Source organism: Temnothorax americanus, unplaced genomic scaffold, assembly GCF_048541705.1.
Source record: "Temnothorax americanus isolate GAGA-0224 unplaced genomic scaffold, ASM4854170v1 Scaffold81, whole genome shotgun sequence".
Taxonomy (NCBI): domain Eukaryota; kingdom Metazoa; phylum Arthropoda; class Insecta; order Hymenoptera; family Formicidae; genus Temnothorax; species Temnothorax americanus.
The window spans coordinates 583885-594935 of record NW_027509804.1 but is presented as its reverse complement, the minus strand read 5'-3'; the positions used below and the strand labels follow the sequence as shown (position 1 = coordinate 594935).

Here is an 11051-nt window from a genome sequence, read left to right as displayed (position 1 = left end):
ACTTAAAACAAAAAAAGTTACGTTGTCGACCCATTTAAAATCTGCGAATGGCAATGGTTGACACATTGCCCAGCCGTATAAGTTATTTACATCAAAATACATGAGTTACGACGACGGTTTTGATGGATCGTACGATTGGCATGTACTTGTTGTTGGCCAGTGCGTATCTGTTTGAACATTGACTCAAACCGCCGCGTATACCGCGTTCGATAAACATGACCATGTCAATGTCGGTGAGCTAATTCGAAATTGATGTGTGTATGCTTCAACATAGCAATCCCACGTAAAACACGGTAGAATATAATAACTACGCCGGCTCGAGTCCATAACTCGCGACGCAGCTATCGCGAAAATTTTCAAAGATATCGGCCAACAGCAAGACATCGATCTTTAGATACAGATCGCTGTAGTCACCGAGCGTTCGAATGGAGAACCGCTGCCAGACGTTGACGGCGTGCGCGTAATCGCTCTCGGATACGGTGTCGCCTGTCAATAAACTGTAAAACGAGTCGCGCGATGGTAAACACGCATCCTCCAACTTTTCGACGCAGTCAATGTACTCGTACGGAAAGACACCTTTCGCGTCAATAATTCGAAATCTTGGTCGGATAACGCGAAAAATTTTGAACGTATAATTTTTAACTTATCCTTATCGAGGAAGGATGCTAATTTTTCGAGACTCGCGCTAAGAAATTTGTACGAGTCGATGAATCTTAATTTGATGCAATTTTGGTAGTTTTTATCCTCAGTGCTTTTGACGTTTTTCGTAAATGAAATGTATTTTTCCTTCGTAATTGGAAGTAAGTCTACGCGTCCTTCGTAGGCTGTAGCTATTTCCTTGATAATAAAATGCGCGTCGTAACCCGATAAATTATGAAAAATTATTGGAATGAAGTGAGAATTTTTATAATTTAAGTTACAATTAGAATGCGCGGACCTCTATAACGACCGGTCAAGTGACAGTGATCGCGTACGCGCACGTCGTCTGGCTCGAACGGTTTTTCGCACACGTGACAGTGCGTTGCGCTGTTAAATTTTTTCCACTCGTCTCGCGTAAAATCCGCCATGGGTATATTATTGGACAAGAGCATATTATCGTCGTACGAGCACCGCACGTAATATCCTATGCTAAATACCCGATGATGTTGAGACGTGTATGTGGACGTTGTCGGATCCGCATCCGTTTTCTCGAGGGTACATTCCAGGTCGGCGTATACGACATATGGAAGTCGTTCCTTCCTGCTGTGATTTTTGATACTCAACCACTTGTCGTCCTCGCTCGGTAGTCGAATGGCACAGTTGTTTATCTCTCGGCAGTCTACTCCGTGGGCTTCCAATTTCTCGCTCGAATGAAAATAATGTAAACGTCTGCAAAAAAGACGCTATGTTGAAGCATACGGGTATCAATTTCGAACTGCTCACGGACATTGACATGGTCATGTTCATCGAACGCGGTATACGCGGTGGTCTGAGTCAATGTTCCGGCAGATACGCGCAGGCCAATAACAGGTACATGCAATTTTACGATACATCGAAACCATCGTCATACCTGATGTATTTCGACGTAAACAACTTGTACGGCTGGGCAATGTGTCAACCATTGCCTTATGCAGACTTTCGATGGGTCGAAGACGTCTCGAATTTCGAGTTTAGCGCGATCGCTTTGGATTCGCCCACGGGTTACATTCTCGAAGTCGATCTAGAGTATCCGCAGAATAAACACGACGCGCACGCTGACCTACCGTTCTGTCCGACGCGCGATAAACCACCCGGCAAACGGCAGGACAAACTTCTCGCCACGCTGTACGATAAGAAGCGTTATGTCACACACTACCGCAACCTACAGCAATGCACGCGCCACGGTCTTCGCGTCACAAAAATTCATCGCGTATTGCAATTCGCTCAATCTCCATGGCTTTGCAATAACATCGAACTCAATACAAAATTTAGAACACTGGCCAAAAACGATTTCGAGAAAGATCTGTATAAATTGATGAACAACGCGGTTTTCGGGAAAACGATGGAGAACGTTCGAAATCACGTTGATGTAAAATTAGTGACAAAGTGGAACGGTAGATACGGCGCGGAGGCACTGATCTCGAAACCAAATTTTCACAGCAGGAGCGTTTTTTCAGAAAATCTGATAGCCGTCGAACTGCGAAAACTCGAGGTTAAATTTGACAAACCTATTTACGTCGGCATGTGCATTCTCGACATATCAAAAGTCTGTTTGTACGAATTTCATCACGAGTACATGTCTCCCCTGTATCGCGACAAGTGTAGAATTATGTATACCGATACGGACAGTCTGATATACTACATCGAGTGCGAGGATGTGTACGAGAACGTGAAACGCGATATCGCTAGATTCGACACGAGCGATTACGCGATCGACAACGCGTACGGTATAACGCTCGAGAACAAAAAAAGTGCCGGGCTTGATGAAGGACGAGAATAACGGTGCGATCATGACCGAATTCGTCGGACTCAGGGCGAAAATGTATGCCTTGCGAGTGGATGGTAAGAAAGACTGTAAAAAAGCGAAAGGTGTCAAGAGCAACGTCATAGCCAGGTCGATAACGTTCGACGATTACACGAGATGTCAGCGAGACGAAATTGAAATGAAGCGACAGCAGGCTTGCATAAGGTCCGAAAAACACGAGGTGTACACCCGGGGTGGGGGAGGGGAAATCGCGTTCTTGGGCGCTGCGGGAAGGGGAGGGGGAACCGCGTTTTTCGTGCGCCGCTGGGGGGGAGGGGGAGGGAAAAACCGCGTTTTTCGGGCGCCGTGTTTTCCGGCGCCGCGGGGCAAGGGGGTCCGCGTTTTCCAGCGCCGCGGGACAAGGGGTCCGCGTTTTCCGGCGCCGCGGGGCGAGGGGGTCCGCGTTTCGCCGCGCCGGTCAGCGTGACGTCACACGCTCCCGCTCGCATTGTCTCTCCATCGTAGATGTTTCCCCCGTCCCCCGGTCGCGCGCGTCTTCTTGTTCGCGCGGTCTCTCTCGCTCCCGTTCGCGTTATTTCTCCCTCGCGCGTTCTCGCTCGCTCCCGGCCCCCGTTCGCGCGCGTCTTCTTGTTCGCGCGGTCTTTCTCGCTCCCGTTCGCGTTCTTGCTCAGAAATTATGCAAAAACTACAAATAGAAAATTTGCTTACCACAGCTTGATTTCAAATTAAAACCCCTGGCTCTTGAGTCAGACACCTTCGGCAATTTGCAACACAACAATGATTTTATACAAAATATTTAGAGTTTTGAACACAGATAAGTTAGAAAGAAGCAACACATGAAAGAAGCTGTAAGCATAAACTGCAGTTTTATTGATATGCAATACAGACAGCCTTCGGACACCATGTCTTTGTCACGTAGCACTATCAATCACAAACAGTGCAAACTGAACAGAGATTACACGGTATTATTTGATGTAGTGGGCCTCCACACGACGTACAGAATAAACTCTCGATCAGTGTATAGGCGCGGGTGTCATGTTTTCGCTCAGCGTGCAACATTGAGAATAATACACGTAATCTCACAGTACACGGTGCACAAAATTTTACATTACCAGAAGTAAAATAAAAGTATGTGCAACACATTTTTTTCAACTCATCTAAAGCATTCACTTTAGCCTGGTTTAATACTCGGAAAATTACTTCCAAAACATCTTCAAACCTTTCACTGTCGTAACACGAATCGTCCGACAAAATTGCATCATCATCATCATCATCATCATCATCAATAATTTCATGTTCATGTTCCAGTTCATTTACCTCAATGTCCATTTCTTCAGGCACTTCCATTTCTTCATCGTTTGCTTCAACTTTCATATCATGTACCTCAAACTGCAATTCTTTGAAATCCATTTTTACAGAACGTTGTATGCCTCAAAAGGCGCAATACACGATGCTAGTGTTAAAATCACACAGTGCAGACAGTACAAACAGTCGCGACACTTGAAATTTTTCGACAAGACAAACACGTCAGAACACTATCAAGTATGCCAACCGACTCTTACTTCCAGTCCTCGACTACTGAGCGTACCTTCAAATTCATTTTTCTACATCTCACAATTGTCACATAGTTTGTTTATCATATCTAATTTCATCTCAGCATCCATACAATTGCGCCTTCCGAAAAATCTGCGATGTGCAGTTTTGCACGTGTGCAATGATCTCACCGCGAGACACGTATGTTCTCGAAAACGATATCGCGCCATTGACTTTTGATGATTTGATCTGTAAAACTGCTATTGAACCGCGATCAAACAGCTATCAAACAGGTATTGAACCGCTATAAAACAGCTATCAAACAGGTATTGAACAGCTATCAAACAACTAAAACAGCTCTTGAACCGCTATGAAACAGCTAAAAACAGCTAAAAACAGCCGTCAAACAACTAAAAACAACTGAAAAACAGCTAAAAACAGCTCTTGAACAGCTAAAAACAGCTATCAAACAGCTCTTGAACAGTTATCAAACAACTAAAACAGTTATCTGTATAACAGCGATCTGTATAACTGCTATTGAACCGCTATCAAACTTATTTTAAACAACTAAAAACAGCTTTTAAACAGCTATCAAACAACTAAAACAATTATCTGTATAACAGCGATCTGTATAACTGCTATTGAACCGCTATCAAACTTCTTTTAAACATCTAAAAACAGCTCTTGAACAGCTAAAAACATCTATATTATACTACAAAGTATGTGGGAAAAAGAAATAAAACGTATATATATATACATATATAATTTATTTCAAAAAAGTCATAATTTTTTCAGGTGTCGCGACCACCAATTAAATATTTTTAATACATTTTGTAATGCGCAATTTTTAACATGTTTTCCACATCTTACAGTATTAGTAATATCTAGATTATTTAAAGATTCGATATTTTCGTAATCTGCATTCAAAGTCTCAATTTTTAGATGTCTTCTCGCTTTATTCTCAAGCAGATCCACTAGCCATTCTCGTTTCTGGCATCCCTTGACGTACACAAAAGTCGACGTCTCGTCGCCCTCTCCAAGTACGGCCGACGTAATTAGATGTTTCGCCATGCTGTAGGACACGTTTCCGTCCTCCCATCGTAGTCCATGGTGATTTGCAATCAACCAGGAAGCGCATGATCTGTCGGATTTCGCGAGGAGACTCCATGGCATGGGACATGTAAAAATGTAATGTGCCAAAACGGTCCCGTTTCTCAGAACCGCCACCTCCTTTACGACAAATTTCATCCCGACGGTGAATCCCTGCAGATCGACAAACGTCGGTACGATCATAACGAAACGGCGGAGCAATCTGTATCTTATCACGGTACATCAGTGTCTCTTATATTGTAATATCTGCGTATATTGCGATATCTGCTGATATTGCAATTTACATGAGTTTGCGCACTATGTTCGGCAACGGACAGTATTCGATTACACGATCATGCAAGATGAGACAATAGGCGGTAGTATTTGCAGGTACATTTTCTTTACAATCAAAATCTATTCGCACATCCACGGTGGCGCTCTTGACAGATTCGTTTTGTCGCGAGCAATCAATGACAACAAAAGGTCCTTCCATCAGGAATGTATACAAGCTGCAAAGCGTATCGAAGGAATCGTATCCGTAATAAGTTTTACGAAAACGCGCATACATATCGAAAAGAACGGCGTATCGATTTTTAGTAAAATCCAGATTCATGTCGTCGTACGGATAAAATTCGGAGTTTAGATAAAGTTTCACGTTGGTCAAATTACAGGCATCGAATACGCTAACATTTTGAGACATGATATTCTTGCGGCCGGTCTGCAGCGCAAAGATAACGTACTGCGGCTTCTCCAGCTGAGTCGCCGTTTTGACGGCCCACGAATGCTTGGTCGTGGTCTGCAACATGGGATACTCGTACAGATCCCACGAACGGAAACTGACACTAAGATTTCGCCCGCTTTCCAAAGCCTGTAGTATAGATAGCTTATTGACCTCGTTTAACGTAACGTGAGGCATTCGCCACTGTATTTTAAACAATTCGATTTCCGGCTCCGTCGCAGGATTTCCTACAATGCAATTGTTATCGCTACGCGCACGTATCAAAATTAATTCGTGACGAGCATTAACAACGACGCGTTTGTAATCCTCGCAAAAGCCCAGCAACAACTTGAGCGGTACGCAAAAGTTAAAGTATCCTTCAGGTATGCTCGATGTAACGTCCCAGCCAGCATTCCGCATGAGTTGAGAATCATTATACGATAGCGATACGTAGTTCTTGATGGTACTGGTTATGCCAACGTTTCTGTTGCGATCAATCTCCACACCGTTGAGCTCGTATCGAATCTCATCGAACATGAACGCCACGCAATTATTCGCAAGCGTTGTCACAGACACGTCATTCCTTCTCTTTATTACCAATCGTCCTTCAACGTAGAGAAAGCTTTCACATGACAACGTGTATAAATCCTGCTGTTGTATGGGTATTCTTATCTCATCATTATGTCCAAACGTTGTGTTAGCGTACGGATTGTACGTGTGTGTCTCAATCTTGACGACGCTGTCGTCAAAGATCGGTTCACCTCCAATGTTTAAGATATCAGCCATTTCGTACGACGAAACCCAATAATTTCAAAAATTCAATGTTCGACGCAGTGAGTTTCTTCTTTGGCAATCGGATTGTCTTTTTGTTTCTCGTCTGTCGCACCTGCTCAGTTTCGTTCAGTACAAGCATCTCACGTTATCGCTGTCGTTTTCGTATATGCAGTTTAACGGTGATCTCTTCTCCGCGAAAATCAATCAATCGACCGTCCTGATCCACGACGCGAAGCGTCAAGTCCGAAATGCTCCGTACGATGATCGGAAGGTAAATGATCTGTGCCGGCGTTTCCGATATCTTATATCCTGGTGGCACGCTCGGTGAAAACTCGTGTATCGTGTGCACGTACTTGTCGTTGCTGTACGCACCCGCTGTCACGTTACACTCTATGCGAATGATGTTTACGTTGATAATATTTAGCGGAACATCCGATTCGTGCCATTGTCGCAACTCCAGCATGCGATTCGATGAAAATCCCAGCAGCGATCCAATGTTGTTCGGTTTTGTGAAATTTATCCGATAAGCGAACTTGATCTTGCTCTTCATCGTATTGGTATTAGCATGAATAATAATCAATGGGTGCGGTTTATCTTCGTTTGTCGAGACATTATTGGATGGGTCCCATAAAAGAGCGCGTTTCAGATACATGTCAATATCACGCAGTTCGTACGATCCTTCGGGAATGGTAATCTCCTTGTCGTCGTCGTCATAGTAGAATTTATTGTTCGACGAATTTACATTCGGTATCGTGTGATAGGTTTCAAAATCTGTTAGACCGAGCTCGTAATCGCCGTCGCTCAAATCCACGGCGGGAAAGTAGCTTACCGCGAGGATGCTGCTCTTGCCGGTGAGCGTAAATGTCAGTGACATGTTTGAATGAATACTGAGATTAAACAGCGTAACGGCGGTCTTTAAATTGATTGTCAACCGACTGTAGAAAACGCAGACACAGTTGTCCGCAATTGCTCTGATCGTATCGCTGATAAGGCGTGCGATTGTACTCTATTACATTGTTCTCTAGATACTGCGCCAATTCTCTCGGTGGTCGAAGATTGCCAAATCGTATGCCGCCGATCGGTAACGAGTCGCGCATGAAAACACCTCTAAAATATGGAATGCGCATACGTTTTGCCAATTGTTGCAGTTGCTCATTGGTAGTTACACCCTTGAGAATTTTCAGCGTCCCTTCGACGTTTTTTTTTCTTGAGACTCCCCGTCCGCGTTTGTACGGAGCGAGATAAAGTCCGTGACCTTCCATGGCGCGATTGTGACGTTGCATCTCTTCCAGCTGACGTCGCGCGGCTTTGTTGTCATTCACGGCCTTTGCGACTCCTGTCGCTCCGCCGACCAACGAGCCGAGAACCCCTAATAACGGCAAGATCGGTAAGATACCGCCGCGTTTCGCTACCGGAAGTATTCGCTTGGTCTTCTTCTTTTTCTTTGTTTTCAAACCCATACCGAGTTTTGTTTTAGCATTCATGGCCGCCCAGACGGCTGTAACCGCAGCTCTCTCTCCGAAAGTCGAATCGTTCGCGATGACACGTTTTCGCGTTCCGCGGCGAGTATATTGTCTATCACGTGTCGTTCTGCGAGATCGCTGCTACGCGAGTAGGCTATGTCGTGCTCGCGACACGCCGCGTCCAATGGATTAATACCCCGATCACCTCTTGCTAATCGTGTTTCTAAGCGAGTTCCCGGTTCGCAAAATTGATAGCCGGGGATATGTAATTTGATCGGAAGCGCGTTTATCGCGCGATTCAGTAGACCTCGACCTATCTTCGGCGGCATTTGCCGCAGTTTTTTATCAACGGCGGCGGACCGTCGATGTGCGTTTGCTGACACGGCAAATTAAACAGCGCCGATATTGCTGAACCTCCGAATCTGTCTTGATGTGTTCGGGAAGCTTATCTCACAAATAATCTATGTGATTATAAAACTGTCGCAGTAGAATGACCTTTGGTATATACTTTAACTGCTCGGCGGTTAAATCGTAAATATCGCTGTTATCCGACACGAGCAAAAACATTTTAACGACTGAGCATCTCAGCTCTACGCGTCTCTATAAATAGGCCAGCTTTCTCGATATTATTATTCATTCGTTGTGGAGAGGAGGTAAAATGCGGTTCGTACAAAAATCGCGGACGATCAAAGTGACAAACTTTGACGATAGGATGCCGTTAACGAAAAAGGTACGCAAACATGGAAGCATGCTACCGATTTCTATACGCGGTATCATCTGCGGTCCGTCGAATTGCGGCAAAACAAACGTTTTGATAAGCTTGCTGGAAAGTCCGCACGGTGTACGTTTCGAGAACGTGTATATGTACTCGAAATCGTTGCGACAACCGAAATATCGATATTTGGAGAATACACTAACATCGATAGAAGAGATTGGCTATTTTACGTTCTCAAATAACAGTGACGTCATTCCGCCGAGCGAGGCGCTCCCGAATTCTATTTTTATCTTTGATGACGTGGCATGCGACAAGCAGGATACGATAAGAGAATACTTTGCAATGGGCCGGCACGCGGACATTGACTCTTTCTATCTTTGTCAGACGTATGCGAAGATACCGAAGCATCTTATACGCGACAACGCGAATTTATTGATTCTGTTTAAACAGGATGGTACCAATCTGAAACACATATACAGCGATCACGTAAACACAGATATGTCTTACGATGATTTCAGTAAATTGTGTCATACGTGTTGGCAACAAAAGTACGGATTCATGGTGTTGCGGCCCCAATTAATGTAATAATAAAATAAGAATAGTTTTAAGAAAAACCGAGAATAACAATAGGGAACGCGACCGCGAAAGCCCGAAAGAATTACGCAAAGCCGAATCAGCAAGAGATAAGTTGCGCGATCGGCCTACATACGATCGAGCAACTCAGCGATATCGAAGGACAGGACGAAGACTCAAAAGGAAGCGACCAGTGGAGACGACAGGGCAATTGGAGTCTCGAAGCGACGGGCGTTACACGCGAATAATCATTGTAACTCAGAGTGGATTAATTAAAGTTGTCTTTTATTGAAAGCCGTAATAATCATTCCCGCCTCCTCCTTGGAATAAAAGATCCCATAGTGTCCCGCCGTAAAAAGGGGGCACAACAAAATGGTGGCAGCGTGAGGGATCCAGTGGCAGGAAGACGGGAACGGCAGCTGAAACAGAAAAATAAGTGAATCAGTGAGGCAGTGCAACATCCTCAACGGAGACACGGCAGCCAGATTCAAAAGCAGCGGACAACACGGTAGCGGCCGACGAGGGACAAGCGAGCAGCGTAACCCGAGAAGGCGCCGACCTACCTCAACGGAGGCTCACCGACAGATAAGGCGGCACGAGCACCGACCAGCAACATGCGACTAGCGACCGTAATGTAAGTCGATTAAGCAAACTATGTAAAGCGCAATCACCGTAAATGTCGGAAAACGAAAATCCACCTGCGGAACAAAACCAATCGTGGCTCCATAGCGAGACGTCACGACGAGCGCGTAGAAATAGACCGCTAAGCTTCGTGCAAACGACCGAAGAAGGCGTAAGCGAAAATCGCGAAACCGTGCGTAGAAATTTAGACGCGTACTACTCAAGTGAAAACGAATCAGAATCGGAATTACACCAGAACAGCGTAATCGAACGCGAACAATTCGACGATTCCGTTATAATTTTAGACGCGAAAGTAATAGAACAAAATAACTGCCCCGACGAAAATAGACTCCACCCCTCACACGCACACGCACAATCTGAAGACGCGGACAGTACGATCAGTAGGCGAACACACAGACGAGAGTTCTCATTGACATCGTATGACAGCAGCGTATTTGACCCGCAAGAGTATTATTCTGCCCCGAGACACGTGAACGTAATCGAGATGGCGGAAACAACAAATAGCAACCACGACGCGAATAACGTAAATGACAACGCGCCGATAACCCCAGAGGAAATAGACGAAGAAATAAACCGTCTTAATCGAGTGCTATCCCAAAGAGGCACCCCGGCGAATCACCGTAACCGGATACCCGCACGGGCCGGACCGCCGCGAGACGATAGAGATTCCATTCTCGACGAGATATTAAACGGAATCCGCAACTTACAAGATCGCGTAAATCAACTAGAGACGGCGAATCCTGAACGCCGCGAATTTCACGCGAGACGCGAGCCAAGTAACCTCCCGTTCGAAGTAACGTACGGAAAAACGTCATATGATATTCGGAACCAAGCGGAGCGCGCAATCGGATATCTACGTTTAAAAGAGGCACGAGACATGATACCCGAGTTCGACGGAGTCTCGAGTAAATTACAAGAATTCTTAAGCGCCGCGTCATATGCAATAAAAAACATAAATCCTATGGAAGAAGGAACGCTATTAGAAGCAGTGCTGTGCACAAAGCTAAAAGGAAGAGCGATGATAGATTTTCAAACGCGAGGGATAAGAGATTTCGCACAACTAAAGAAGGAATTAGAAGTTTGCTATTTGAGCCGCATAAG

The 11051-nt window shown here is 45.0% G+C and overlaps 2 protein-coding genes across 2 annotated transcripts; one reads left to right on the top strand and one right to left on the bottom strand.

The window, feature by feature from the left end:
• Window positions 1–1387: 1387 nt before the first annotated feature.
• LOC143907465 (uncharacterized) lies at window positions 1388–2636 on the top strand. The gene has a single exon (XM_077424282.1). It carries the CDS (start codon window positions 1433–1435, stop codon window positions 2456–2458), a length of 1026 nt encoding a protein of 341 aa, XP_077280408.1. The 5' UTR covers window positions 1388–1432; the 3' UTR covers window positions 2459–2636.
• A 718-nt stretch (window positions 2637–3354) lies between these two features.
• LOC143907468 (uncharacterized) lies at window positions 3355–6569 on the bottom strand. The gene is made up of 4 exons (XM_077424286.1): window positions 6133–6569; window positions 5735–6051; window positions 3644–3873; window positions 3355–3387 (listed from the first exon to the last, which is right to left on the bottom strand). The coding sequence occupies exons 1-4, from the start codon at window positions 6567–6569 to the stop codon at window positions 3355–3357; spliced, it is 1017 nt and encodes a 338-aa protein (XP_077280412.1).
• Between the last annotated feature and the right edge of the window lie 4482 nt (window positions 6570–11051).